Source organism: Podarcis tiliguerta (genome assembly GCF_965153285.1).
Source record: "Podarcis tiliguerta genome assembly, chromosome: 12".
In the NCBI taxonomy this organism is placed as follows: Eukaryota; Metazoa; Chordata; class Lepidosauria; order Squamata; family Lacertidae; genus Podarcis; species Podarcis tiliguerta.
In genome coordinates this window covers 9,554,820-9,569,613 of record NC_139545.1, presented here as the reverse complement: position 1 = coordinate 9,569,613, position 14,794 = coordinate 9,554,820, and the positions used below count along the sequence as shown (strand labels likewise).

General features: G+C 43.4%; 1 protein-coding gene and 1 long non-coding RNA gene across 7 annotated transcripts in view; one reads left to right on the top strand and one right to left on the bottom strand.

Moving 5' to 3' along the window:
- The window catches only part of TMC2 (transmembrane channel like 2), a 47,661-nt gene that overhangs the window by 18,921 nt on the left and 13,946 nt on the right, over window positions 1-14,794 (bottom strand). For all 6 annotated transcript variants that reach the window (XM_083406948.1, XM_083406950.1, XM_083406949.1 and 3 more), the window contains 4 exons: window positions 10,207-10,354; window positions 8,691-8,879; window positions 1,986-2,165; window positions 578-730 (listed from right to left, as the gene is read on the bottom strand). In XM_083406948.1, the coding sequence (XP_083263074.1) occupies window positions 578-730; window positions 1,986-2,165; window positions 8,691-8,879; window positions 10,207-10,354 (670 nt within the window). The remainder of the gene's footprint in view (window positions 1-577; window positions 731-1,985; window positions 2,166-8,690; window positions 8,880-10,206; window positions 10,355-14,794) is intronic.
- Window positions 2,717-11,045, top strand: LOC310661214. The gene is made up of 3 exons (XR_014503835.1): window positions 2,717-3,117; window positions 8,259-8,323; window positions 10,950-11,045. It is a non-coding gene; the product is annotated as an uncharacterized lncRNA (long non-coding RNA).

Genomic DNA, 14,794 nt, shown 5'->3' with positions numbered 1-14,794 from the left:
TCAGTCCCAACAAACATGGCCAGTGACCAGGGATGATGGGAACTGTTATGTACTAAGTTGAATAGGATCCAAAATGCAGCAGTCTGATTGGTCCTAGAACAATAGGATTCAGAATGCAGCAGTCTAATTGGTCCTAGAACAATGCAGCAGTATAATTGGTCCGCAGGAGCCACCCAATCCCGCTCCAGGTGGAAGTGAATCCACAACCTGATTGGCCTACAGGAGAATCCCGTAATTAGCCAATCACATGGGGCCCATTGTGTAAATAATGTATATAAAGCAGATATTGTGGGGGAACTTCCATTCCTCCTCACCACTATGAGCTGAACAAAGAGCATGAAATCCACTCTCGACTCTGAGTTTATTTCAGGAACCTTTGGCCCTGCAGATGCTGCTGAACTATAACTCCCAACACCTACACTATGAGTTCAGGCTACAAAATGGTACAGAAGTCCCATGGGTGCACAACACAATTCAGTTTGACGGATTGTGTAGCTCTGATCTTGGTTAAACAGGGCTCACGCTACCAGGCCCTGTCTGAGGCATGCTAAGATAAGAGTTTCATGGAAGGACTTACTATTCCCACAGTGGTTTCCCAGCAAGGTCCTCGAGGGATATCGGCTGGATCCATGGAAGGTAGAGAAACAGCACTTCCATTCGCCACAGACGAATTATGATAATTTAGGAGGGTCCAATGTGTTATGTTCCTGATGCTGACTTCTTCAACCAGCTACAACAGAAAACATATTTGTATTAAAATAATCATATTTAATTCTCATAAAATGTATGCTGGGTAAATGTGCATCCTCATAATGGCAACATAAATGATCTAAACTTTAAATGGAAGCAGTTAAACATTGTTAACAACAACAGAGAAGCACCTAGAAAGCATTTTCCAAGAACTATCTATTGAAGATATGCCAGAATGGACAAGGCAGTCCAAAGGCACTGGTTGAGAATGAAAATCAGCTGGCTACATTACAGTGCACACTTGGACTGTGAGTGTGGCTGAGAAAAGGGGTCAAATGTGGTTGTCAAGATGTGCAAACAAGTATTCATATTCCAAACATATTGCAGCTCTGTAGGGCTTCTTCCCTCCAAAGCCCTGGTCTGTTTTGTTTTGAATCCCTTGTTTCATCTCCTATAGCAAGACTGAAGTCATACATCATTTTGAATCTCGGTAAGGGTGTATGGAGAATTAACCAGTTTTGAATGGTGCTAAACCTGACTCACAGCCACGGGGGTCTGAATAATGATCCTTCTTTGGGGTAGATTGTGTAAGAAGCCTAAGAGCTAGGCCATGTAGAATAGCTGTCAAGAAGTCTCCTTCCTTCTCTCCAACCATTTCTTTGACATGTCATGTTGAACGGGGACAGACAGACCTTCTAGGGAATCTTTTAGTCAAATGCAGTACACTTCCATTTGGGCCTGATGGGCACACTGGCTAATATTTCCACAGAGGAGTTGTCTTGACAAGGCCTTGGTTTTGCTCGAGGGTTTATTTGCCTCTCATACACCCCCTGCCTTGCTTGATGGACTCTGACTCATGAATAGATCTGATTTTCCAATACACTCAGTCTTTTCTGTGGCTCAGCCCTGTCAGCCACTTCCAGATGTCCCTGACTCCTCTGCAGCTAGACCTCCACACCAGCCTACAATTTTTTGTAATTGCTGATTCAGCAAAGACTCTTTATTTCTAACTGACTGATTTCATCTCCTCCAGTGAGTCTGGCTGCACTTTCTGCTCCAGAGCAGATAGATCTGTCTGGATCTTTTCTCCTCAGGGAATGCAAACCACAGAGTAAGAGTCGATATAATATAGTGGGAAGAGACTGGTTTGAATCTCACCACAACCATAATAAACTCACTAGCAGGGGCAATATTGGCTTTACTTAGGTGCCACAAGACTTCTGTTTTTGCCACAGCAAACTAACACAGCTACCCCTCTGGGAATTAATGTATGGATATTATTTTTAGATTCCCACCTTTTCTTTGACATCATCCATTAAGGCCAGCAAGAAAGTATAAAGGTTCCCAAGGAAGAGTGCAAAAATGCGTCCAAGTTGCCATTTCAGTCCAATCCGAGGATGATACTCCTCTAAGTTTGCAATGGTTTCAAACAGCGGAGGGCAAAACATTCCTAGCAAGGACATAACAATTTCAACCTGTCACACCGAAAAGAGAGCTTTGTTATTTTGCAATGTTATTAATGAGCTGACGCCCACCCTTGGCACCAGTTCTGCCCCTCAACACCCGTCCCCAGCCTCCAGCATCTCCTGCCTGAGGTGGCTGCCTCCCTTTGCCAAATGGTAGGGCCGGCCCTGTGCATCTCCTTTGGCTGTTCCGATTTGCGGGGATGGAGGCAGGGCAAAGGCTGCCTTTGTCCTTCTGAGGGCAAAGCAGGATAGATCTCTCACACTACCAAGCTGTTATAGGAAAATCCTTGGGCTCACTTGGTTTGCCAAACAAAGACACCAGCCAGGAGTATAAGGAGCAAAACAGCAGCCAGTAGGCCTGATCTTTATTCAAAGACTGTTGCAACAGGACTTCCACCCACCACATAGAAAAAGCAGGAAGAGGCCCTGAATAAAGGGATGTTTCCTCTTTTATAAGTTCCCCCTTTTCCCATAAACAGCTTTGTTGAAGCATCATGCATACATCACAGATACATCATACATATGTCACAAAGAACCGGTTCATCAGGTTTGCCCCCATCTCTCCCTTGCCTTCCACCTCACACCCATCAAAGGAAATATTTACAAGCTCCTGGGTTTCACACTTCTTTGTCCTGACTGAGAACCCAATCCTTTCCTGGATGGTTTCCTATTGTCCATGTGATGACTACCTGTCTGGCACACATTTGCCAGGATGCCAGTGATTATCTCTTGTGCAAGAGGCTGCTGTGTAGTTATCACAGGCTTCAGGGATTATGGCTGCCCTCACTCATGTCCCAAGCTCCTCGCTTCGGTAGTCCTTTGTTCCCTGAGTAAAATGAAGTTGGAATGGTGTCGATCCGGACGTGGGGCTGATTTTATATGAATATTTGAAGGTTTTGCTGCACCTGGGACAGGTGAAGGCTGTGCGACCTTGAACAAGATACAACGCAGCAAAACTGTGGTGAGTTTTTATGGGGGTACAGTGGTACCTCAGTTTACGAACTTAATCCGTTCTGGAAGTGTGTTCTTAGGAAGACACAAGAGCTACCCACCCGGGAAGAATGGCAGATGAAGCTGATGGACTACAGTGGTGCCTCGCAAGACGAAAAGAATCCGTTTCGCAAGTCTCTTCGTCTAGCGTTTTTTTCGTCTTGCGAAGCAACCCCATTAGCGGATTAGCGGATTAGCGCTATTAGCGGTTTAGCAGCTATTAGCGGCTATTAAAGGCTTAAGGGCTTAGCGGATTAGCTGCTAAAAGGCTATTAGCAGCTTAGTGCCTTAGAAAAAGGGGGTGAGGAGCGGAAAAAAACCCCAGGAATCGCAAGACATTTTCGTCTTGCAAAGCAAGCCCATAGAGAAATTCGTCCTGCGAAGCACCTCTGAAAACGGAAAACCCTTTCGTCTAGCGGGTTTTCCGTCTTGCGAGGCATTCGTCTTGCGGGACACCACTGTATATGGAAATGGCGGAAATGACTGGCAGAATCCGAGACCAGGGAGAAGAGTTGATGGAGGAAGATTGGAAAAAATTTAAAGTATATTTACAGAAATATTGCAAAATTAATGAATGTTAGAAGAATATTGGAATGAAGTTATATGGTTTTAGCAGAAGTGTTATTAAGAATTATATGAAAATTAATTCTCAGTGTGCCAAGGTGGAAAATTTAAGGTTAAATTGTGTTAGGGTAAATTAGAGAACAAAAACTGAAGAAGAGGGAAAGGATTTGTTGAACCAGCTAATTTGAATTAGAATACAAAAAAGGGAGGTGCGAGGAAGTCGAGGAAATAAGTACCGTATTTTTTGCTCTATAAGACTCACTTTTTCCCTCTTAAAACGTAAGGGGAAATGTGTGTGCGTCTTATGGAGCGAATGCAGGCTGCGCAGCTATCCCAGAAGCCAGAACAGCAAGAGGGATTGCTGCTTTCACTGCGCAGCGATCCCTCTTGCTGTTCTGGCTTCTGAGATTCAGAATATTTTTTTTCTTGTTTTCCTCCTCCAAAAACTAGGTGCGTCTTGTGGTCTGGTGCATCTTATAGAGCGAAAAATACGGTAAATGAAAGATATAGATATGAAACTTGGATGTGTGTTTAAATGTTTTTGTTTTTCTTGTTGTATTGTATCTTTTTTATTGTTGATGTGTTGTCTGTTGAATTTATGTATTGTTTTTCTTTACTTTTCTTCTTTTTATAAGTATAAAACATTTAATAAATATTATTATAAAAAAAAATATGGAAGTGTGTTCTTAAACCGAAACCGTTCTTAAACCGAGGCGTGCTTTCCCTAATGAGGCCTCCCTCCGTCAGTGCCCTTCCACCGTTCGGCTTCCTTTCTCAGACTGAGGTAAAGTTCGCAAACCGGGACACTACTTCCAGTCTTGTGGAGTTCGTGAACCGAATAGTTCATAAACAGGGCTGTTCTTAAACTGAGGTACCAATGTATTTACAAAATTGAATGGTGTTGGTTTGGGGGATGGTCTGGGGGTGCAGTGTCCCATTTAACTGGAAACAAACCATTATAAAAATTCCGGTAACAAAGCTATAGAGAGATGGCCACTTTAGGCTGGTGTTTTTGAGTGTTATGGAAGGGTAGAAATTACTAGTTAGAGCAAATTTATTATTGTTACATTTTTGATGCCAGAGAGGAGGAGTAATCCTTGCTGGATTTTCTGCCTCAGGTACAGAAAATAACTTAGCCGGCCTTGAGGTGACCAGTATGCACCTTGCCTTGTGTGATGGTGAAGCGCTATAACCTGCTTCACCTCAGTCAGCAAAATGTCTTGGGCCTTGTCTCCAGGCCCAATATTTTCTCTCAAGAGAAAATATACTCCCATGCTGCCGGGCATTGACAGGATGGATTATTCTGCTTCAGCTTTCTCTCCCTCAGGTGAACATAGGGAAAAGGGAAACTGCACCAGAACTTTTTGAATATATTTAAAAATGGTATCTTAGGAATAGTATCCAATATCTATATTGTTTTGGACGCTTGCTGAAAACGTTTCTGCCCAGGCACCTGATTTACTTGTCTACATTTAAAGTTGTGTTGAGTTTTTAACCTGGAAAAAAACACCAGTGTTTGTGGATTTTGCTGGGTTACTTTATTTGTAACCTGCTTGGAGAGCTTTTTAATTTTTTTTATCAAGCAGTTTATACATTTTCTAAACAAACAAAATGCGCCTCAGCACTTGGGCTAAGCTTTTCGTGAATACAATGTGGGAGATATTAATAGTTGCAATGCTGCTCTGAAAGCAACTGTATCCCTTTGCAGAAAGGCAAGGTGTAAATTTAATAGGAACAACAGAAAAGTGAACCAACAAAGTAGAATATTATCAGGTTTGAGGGTCTGGTGCCTTCAAAGGAGACCAGTATAGTAGTATGACTTAAATAAAAATACAGAGTAGTATCCAATTGAGTCCTACTCCAAGCAGGACCACCGAAATTAATGGGCCTGACTAACCTTGTCCTATTAAATTCAGTGGGTCTACTCTGAGTAGGACTACGTTGGAGACAATCCACATGTTTGAATTGCGCAGGCGCATGTACGCTCCTTAAAATGAAAGTGTGAAGCCTGCTGTAGGAACAATGTGAAATCACTTCTTACGCCAAGTGGATACACAGCTTAATTTTGCTGAGATGGCAAGGGATGAAACCGACAGAAGGGATTTCTGTGTGAGAGCGTAAGAACACAAACGTCACAAATATCTGTATTTTCAAATGAAATTATTGACTCGGGGAATAAAGTTGTGTACCTTTTATGGTTGTCACCAATGGAAGCGAAAGCCCTAAAAAAGCTCAATATGGAGGCCAAATGGCCGAAATATTGGGAAATTTTGGAACAGGAGGGAGACAAATTAAAATTGCAGAGTTTTGAAAAACTAAAAAACAAAGTGCGAGACTGGGTTCATTATTATCAGATAATGGAGGCATATAAATTGGATAGAACTGGCAAAAATGACTGGCAGAATCAGAGACCAGGGAGAAGAGACGGTGGAAGAAGATTGGAAGAAATTTAAAGATTATTTACAGAAATATTACAAAATTAATGAATGTTAGAATGACATTGGATGGAAGTTAAAAGGTTATTAGTAATAATGCGGTGAAGGAGTATGAAAAATTTGAAGGTTAAAAGTTGCAAAATTAAAAGCTTAATACATTTAGATATTAATGATAACGATTAAGATAAGATAGAGGGAAGGGATTTGCTGATTAAACATTTGAATTGGAATACAGTGAGGGGAGGTGTGGGGAAGTCTGGGAAATAAGCAAATGCAAGGAATATTATGAATATGGAATTGTTTTTATCTGGTTTTTTTTCATTTTTGTATTTTTCTCTTCTTTTTTTCTCTTTTTTTCTATGTAAAATTCCTAATAAAAATATTATAAAAAAATAAATAAAGTTGTATACCTTTTATAAGGCAAGTGGGGCAATCCCTGGCTTAGCTCAGTTGGCAGAGCAAGAGACTCTTAATCTTAGGGTTGCAGGTTCGAGCCCCATGTTGAGCAAAAAGATTCCTGCTTTGTAGGGGGGTTGACTAGATGACCCTCGTGGTCTTTTCCAGCTCGACAGTTCTGTTATTCTACCTGTGTACTGAACTCCTATCGTGGCTTGGTCAGTTTGGCGGGTGGCGGCAGGAAAATGGAAAAAAAGTACTTTGGCTTTGCTTAAATACACACAGGACAATTCCCAGTAATTTTTGATTGTTTGACTAGGAGGGTGTGTGTGTGTGTGTGTGTGTGTGATGAGAGCTTTCCCAGGGTTGCCTAGCAACCCTAAACCACAACGTGCTTATTTCATTCTAGGTCAGATCAGGATATAGGCTGATCATTATCAACAGAACAGAGCTGGAGGAGAGACCAGAGAACCAGGATGAGCAGATGCCAAACTAGGTTTCTATTCAGAGAACTCTAAATCTTGGGTCTGGCTTGTGATGCACCGATCTTATTTTTAATAGGCCAATAAATTTTGCAGTATAAAAAGCCTAGCCATAAGCTGTGTTAAAGAAAATTAGTTTTTTCCTCTTGAAATGGGCAGCTTAAGTCATCATGTGCCTTGACGATGGTGTGGTGTCATGTCTGAATTGTGGCGATGGCTTCCCAGAAACTAGGGAATCATGAGAGGAATGTGTCTGTAGTGAGGGTCTGGGAGATTTCAGATTTCGGATAAAGGGTGTTACTGAATAATTACAGTACTGGTTGCCCCATACTGACTTGACCCGTTACATGAAGCGACAGAGGATATAAATGATAGTTAGCAGGGGAGTACTTTTCTGTTTGTCCAGTTACTACAGACCAGAGTTCTTCAACCTTGGGTCTTCAGGCATTGTGGGACTACAACTCCCACCATCCCTGGTGATTGGCTCAGTTGGCTGGGAATGATGGGAGTTGTAATCCAACAACATATGGGGCCCAGTGTTGGAAGAAGGCTGCTTATCATAGGCCGTGTGCCCACTATAAAGTACATTCAAAGCACATTCTTTCCCCTCAAATAATTCTTGGCACTGTAGTTTGTTAAGGTTTGCTGGGAATTGCAACTGTGTGAGGGGTAAACTACAATGCCCAGAATTCTTTGTGTTAAGTTGTGGGTGAACATATCAGACAACACAGCAATTCTTCAAACAGCTCTTGTTTATTCTCAGGCCAGAACAGGACTGAACTGAAGGGTTCAGCCAGCCTGCTTATATAGAGCTCCACTAGAATGTAACAGTAACCACTTTCTGTAACTATCCAATCACTGAACGTCACTTTCAATCCCTTATTTGCATATGCGGACCTGAGTGAAAACTATCTACAGTATCCCCCTGCTGGCTCAGGGTGAGAACTTCAGTACATAACACTTTGAAGGGGGAAAATGTGTTTCAAATGTGCTTTAAAAGCATAGTGAGCATACAGAGCAAATTGGTCAAAGCTCCCACTATTCTCTTTGTGGTGACCGTGCACTGCTGCTGAATATGTGTTTCTGAAGAATGGGATCGAGAAGGAAGCTTGATAACTTTGCTTTCAGAATGACGCCATGGGCTTTATAGCAGAAAGGTTTTAGGAGCAAAGAAAAATACGTGGTTCTACAACTTTTAAATCCCCACCCCTCATAATTATTTTGCATCATTGCAGGTTGTCCATTTGAGGGTTTCACTAACTGATTTGCTAGATCCAAGAACAATTCTGGGAGAAAGAAGGTGAGCCTATAGACTGCAATCAGCTGTGAGTTGGCCCATGTGCCCATTGTGGCAACAAAGGGCACACAAGAGGCATGTTTTTATCTTTGCGTGTATTGCTATAAATGTAAAAAAAAAAAAAAAAAAAAAAAAAGGCTGAGCAAATTCATATGTGGTTGGCCACTGGGAGAACAGCATGCTGGACTAGATAGGCCTTTAGCTTGATCCAGATTCTACCCATGTCTGTGAGCCATGATAGCTAAATAGAACCTGCACATTCAGAGTATATTGCTGAATACCAGAGGTGGGGATCAACAACAGGGAAATGCAGCAGAACATTGACTTTCACTCAGCTGAGGCAGTTTTAAAATGCTTGCACTCTTCTTACCTCATTTCTTTCATACCAGCCAATGTTTTCCATTTTTGAAAAGGCCTGGGAGCGCTTAACGACAAAGTAAATAAGATAGCCACTTCCACATAAGCAACATATAATAAGTACGTTGGCCAGAACCCTCAGGAATCTTCTCAGGTGGATGTTCTCATCTTTGTTGCTCTCTTGCTCATCTACAATTGACTCCTTAAGAAATGCAATAAACCACAAGGAGAGATGATTTGCAGCCCCATCATATATATGCGCTTGCTTGGACACAAATCCCCACCTGTTAGTGTGTTTTGGATTGTGGAGCCGCTTGTGGAAGAAATGCATTGGTGGTTTCTAAACAAAGCATTCCATATGCCCCAAAGATGTACTGAAGCGTTGGATTTAACCTCTAAAGTCTGGAATGGTTTGGGTCTTTCTTATTTGAAGGACTGTCCACATCCAAATCAACCAACCCACACTTTGAGATCAGTGATGGAGGCCCTCCTTGGTTGCCTGCTGCAATGACTGGTAAAATTGGTGGGCACAATGGAGAAAGGGACTGTTTCATGGGGGCCCAATGGCTTTGGAGGCTCCTCAAGACAACCTCTTTATTGAGCATTCATCTTGATTTTTGCACAAATCTGATGTGGACACTGGACAATAACTGGTCCTTAATGAGGATTTGTTCTGCTTTGTTTGTGAAGAGGCTATGTGAAGCTTGCGTTTTCATCCCGATTTGCTTGCACTGTGGTTATACGCTGTCCCATTAATACATTTTTTTTAATCCCACACTTTTTAGTGCATTTTCCATCACTTTTTTTAAAAAAGCTTCCTCACTCTGGTCTTTCAGGAAGGCTTTGACGATCTATTTGTTTTGGGTAACTAATGCATGCGTGAGCGATATTTTCAGCCTGTTATGGCATTCCTTTTAGCTAACAGCATATTATATATTCTGGGCAGGTTGTGTGGGTTTTTTTAGTATTGCCGGTTTATTATGTAAGCCACCTTGGGAGAGTTTTACTCTGAAAAGCAGCCCTATAAATATTTTAAAATAAAGTTAAACTTTAGAAAGACTGAAGCTTGTTAAGGAGAAGCTAAAGTTTAGTAGTGTTGGGCATTGTCCCTGAGAAAGCAGGAAATATCTGAATCAACTGCATTATTATATGGGTTGTGTTAAGTTCAAGAATCATAAACTGATTTTTTTTTTTAAACCCACAAAGAATTTAGGATGTTTCTAATGCGTCTTTTGGGTTTTCAGCCTCCACTGTACAATGCAACAATACTGTCAAGCTTTCCTTTGTGAAATGGGATAACTAGAAAGTGCAAAAGAAGAGAGTGATGGATGATGCCAGTAGCTGGGATGTGAAAAGAAAAAAACACCATTAAGCTTTCGATACAATCACAAAAGTGTGTCTAAACGTGACTCCCTAGCTATATAAAATGAGTATTCTTCCCTCATTGAAATTCTGCCAAAGGTGCAATGCAGCAGCATCTCAAGAGACAAGGATCTTGCTGCAGAGAGGAAAGTTAAGGTGGGGATTACCTTGAAACTAGTTGTAATGGATGCAAACTTGTTGTCGGCTGTCTCTGGGTTGCCTATGAGGTAGTCCCAACTAGTGAACATTTTCCAGCTAAAAATGAAGCTCTCATCATCCCCATCGCCCGTGTCTTCATGGGCATTCCGGGCCATTCTGCAGATCAACAAAGTCATATACGGTTGCTTACAATCTGCTATTCAGCCACTAGATGCCTCTCTTCTGTGTTATCCAGGGCAGCACAGCTCTTTGAGACTTCTATGTGGGCATTTCAGGCAGCAAATATATATAATAGTGAATACACATCAGGGCGAGCTGATTAAGGAGTCCTACATGTGTGCATTTATGATGCCACAAAACTGTCATTTGGTTTTGCCTCTGAATGTGAAGATTCCATTTTAGGCTGCTACCAGTAAAACAACTTTGGTTAAACTGTTTTTTTATCACAATTTCATGTTTCATATTCTTAAGAGGGTCTCTTCTCCATTCTTCAGAGAGTGGCTGGAAGTGGGGAGGCAGAAAAAGGCCCTCCTTTCCTTCCACTCTGCAGTTTTAATCTGAAATCTTATGCACAGAAACTGCTCGCGCTAATGAAATCCCCTGTCACAAAATGCGCCTAGAACAATGGGAGTTTCGAATGCTAGATTTGTGGGATTAAGGATTGAAATGAGAGTTGTAAGATAAAGAATCCATTCCTGGCTTTATATGGCTCATGAAGCTCACTTTAAATGTTTGGTGTTCCTTTTTTTAGCTTTCTGATAGCCTTCAATGAACTTGCAAGCCAGGAAAAATGTTCCCATAGTGTGCTGAGGGCATCTTCACATGTTATGTAGAAGCATTAAAAAAAGAAAAAGGATGTGTAAGTGACCCAGGCATGCTTTGTTCAGAATTCCAGTGTGATGCCCAAAGAGAAAATGTGTGCCCCTTTGCCACAGTGATAAGCATGAATGTGCATCTTGATTTTCCACTTTGTTGGGACTAAGTTCCCTCTTTGCACAGAAGGTAAAAGAACCCACAGGGGGTGGGCGTAAGTCACTCAAGGCTAAACTCCCACAGGACATTAAGCATGTGGTTTCATACTGCACACATCTTTTCAGAAGTTCAAAGAGGGTCAGTCCAAGATGTTTTGCTGCCTGAGGCAACGACAAGAGGGCACCTCCCTGTTTGAACCAGACTGGCCGATGAATTTTATGTCAACGCCAATACTAGGCTAGCACACCTGAAGGCAGCATGCTTGCTTAGGGAGTATAGGGCAGGGTGTGCGACACATCCAGGCCTGTCCTCCAACATTTTCCTGTTGCTCCCCATCCCCAAGCACCTGCTGTCTGAGGCTGCCATTTCATCCCGCCTAATAGCAGCCGCTGGAGCCCCTAACCAGGACTACAATGGTAAGGGAGCGGGGAATTTAAAGATCTCCTGCTGGGGCTTCCACAAAAACTTTCCCTCCGGAGCTGCTATTTTCACATAGAGGGGACTATCTATGCACCATGTTTTGGAGCACCACAGTGACACTTTCTGTTTCCTTGACAAACTTGGAGTTTTCAAACTTGTGTTTGCAGCTTAACTGTAAAGGATGAGGAGGCAGTTGTGGAGGGCTGTGGGGGGATGGGGCAGGAGATGCTTAACTCTTTCCTATAAAGGTAAAGGTAAAGGTAAAGGGACCCCTGACCATTAGGTCCAGTCGCGAACGACTCGGGTTGCGGCGCTCATCTCACTTTATTGGCCGAGGGAGCCAGCATACAGCTTCCGGGTCATGTGGCCAGCATGACTAAGCCGAACCAGAGCAGCGCATGGAAACGCCGTTTACCTTCCCGCAGGAGTGGCACCTATTTATCTACTTGCACTTTGATGTGCTTTTGAACTGCTAGGTTGGCAGGAGCTGGAACCGAGCAATGGGAGCTCACCCCGTCGCGGGGATTCGAACTGCCGACCTTCTGATCGGCAAGTCCTAGGCTCTGATGTTTAACCCACAGTGCCACCCGCATCCCTTAACCCTTTCCTATAATCCCTCCTAAAATGCATTTTCCCTCCCTGCTGGGCTTAATTCCAGTCCTGTACTTGGCTGAGGGGAAAACTGCAAGAAAAAACTGAACTGCTTTGCCAGAGAAGTACCCACATGTCTGAATCGTTCATTACATGCAAATGCCGCACTTCAATGCACCACAGGCTAACCCATATTGTGAAAATATGTGATAGTGCTGTCTCAGAGTGCAAAGGCACTCCACACTTCCCAAATCTCTCTCAGAGCTCAAAATCCAATTGAAGAGTTGGAAGGGAACTCAAAGAATGTGCTGGTCTCTTATGACTCTAATTCTAAACTTTGAGTCGTATTAATTCCAAGTGCCTAGCTAGACACAGGGGGATTCTAGAATCCTGATCTTGGCAGTTGCACACAGTTCAGCAGTCAAACTGTGAAGCTGTATTTGAAATGAAACGTCGGGGGGAAAGGTAGGAAGTCAGAACAGAATGCAAAATAAAGCAGAGCATTTTGGCTCTAACACTGGACTAGCCCTAACCCTAGCTGCTAGTAAAGGTAAAGGTAAAGGTACCCCTGCCCGTACGGGCCAGTCTTGACAGACTCTAGGGTTGTGCGCCCATCTCACTCAAGAGGCCGGGGGCCAGCGCTGTCCGAAGACACTTCCGGGTCACGTGGCCAGTGTGACGAAGCTGCTCTGGCGAGCCAGAGCCGCACACGGAAACACTGTTTACCTTCCCGCTAGTAAGCGGTCCCTATTTATCTACTTGCACCCGGGAGTGCTTTCGAACTGCTAGGTTGGCAGGCGCTGGGACCGAGCAACGGGAGCGCACCCCGTCGCGGGGATTCGAAACCGCCAACCTTTCGATCGGCAAGCCCTAGGCACTGAGGCTTTTACCCACAGCGCCACCCGTGTCCCTAACCCTAGCTGCTGCAATATGATAATTCTAGTTGTTAGGCAGCAAGGACAATCAGCTTCCTGGTGATACGGCAATCGCAGTCTGGACCCTGATGATAGGAGGGACCTAGAGGCAAGACAGCTCAGCATTTGAAAGGCTCTCTCCCCTGCCTTTGAGAGAATGACCTCTGACCAGTGGGGCACCAAAGCCAGTTGGCCAGGTCTTCTTTCAGGTAGGCATCCTAAGTACCCTTTTTTGCAGCATTTGTGCGGGACTGTCTTATCAAAATAGTAGGGGGGCTGATCAGAGCCTTCACAACCTTAATGTAGGATTTCTCAGCAGGTCCCAACCAAATGGAAAATGTGGAGGGGAGAGTTCAGGGTTGTGAGTCTGGGGGTCTACCTTGTGTTTTCCTCCCTACATCCACTTTTTAAAGCAGCTTGTTCTTAGGAGCGTTTCTTCACGCCGTGTACCTGGTGCGGTTAAAACAGAAGTACATCAGCTTTATAAACTGCTAGGGGTTTCAGTGCACTTTCCTGCTCGCTAAAATGATGCCGTTAAAAAAATTATTACATCGAGTGACAATGGAACTGCTTTGTTAGCACTCCAAGAAAAGAACTGAATGGATGAGAGCAGTGACTTGGCCTGTTTCAAGAAGCTTCTCGGGGACAGAATTGGAGAGAATTACGGATAACAATAAGCAATTTGTGCCAGGACAGAAAGCACTGCTTGGAAAGAATGATGCTTTTGTGGGAATTGTAATTAGGGGGCTTTAATGTGGGCCTGTCCTTGCATGCATTTGAAGATGTTGCTTTTCACTAAGGTGCAACTGCATATTTCAATAACATGGGTTACCCAGTGGTGCAATGAAGCGCAGCATTTGCGTGTAATGAACAATTCATGGGGTGGGGTGGGTGCCAAGCTGGGTCTTTGAACCGGGTGAAATAAAGCCTAGTTCTGCCCCTGCTCTGAGTAATTTATAAGGGACTGTCTGGGAAACAGTCTGGGTGTGTTGGCCTTAAGAGTTCCTGGGTTTTACGAAGTTTAGAGGAGGGGGTCTGCCATTAAACAAGCAAACTGATTGGGTCTCAGAGTAGCAGGGGCAGACTTTGTTGCTATGTCACCTGTTAGCTCTCAGATATGGATTATGAAGATCCATTATAGGTTAAAACTTATCTTTTTCCCTGTTGGGTTGGCACCCTTAACGCTACTGGATTCCTACCAATCCAAATGGAAAGCTACACTGCATGAAAAGCTAAGAGGCTTGGGGGTTTTCCCCACAGGCCCTGATAGCTGTAGGTTATGAGAAAGCGAGAGCAATAATCCGCCAACGAATCTGGGATGTGGAACTGCAATGCCACATGAGCGAGATGAACAAACACCCATCAATAAAAGATAACGGGAGACGATTTAGCCCAGCAAATTATTTGTCAAAATTACAAATACCTAAATACAGGCGGTCATTTACCCTTGCTAGATTCAATGTGCTGCCATCTGCCTTATTGCAGGGCAGATTTGAGGGTAAACCATACACGGAACGAGTCTGTCCCTGCGGCTTGATGGAGATAGAAACTGTCTCTCATGCCATGTTACGCTGCTGTTTCTACTGGGATATACGCTCGGTATTTATTACCCCTGCCATACAAAAATCTCCAAATGAATCTGAACTTCAGTGTCTAAAATCCCTGGTAGAGGACAAGGATCCTGAGATCACGTTAAGGG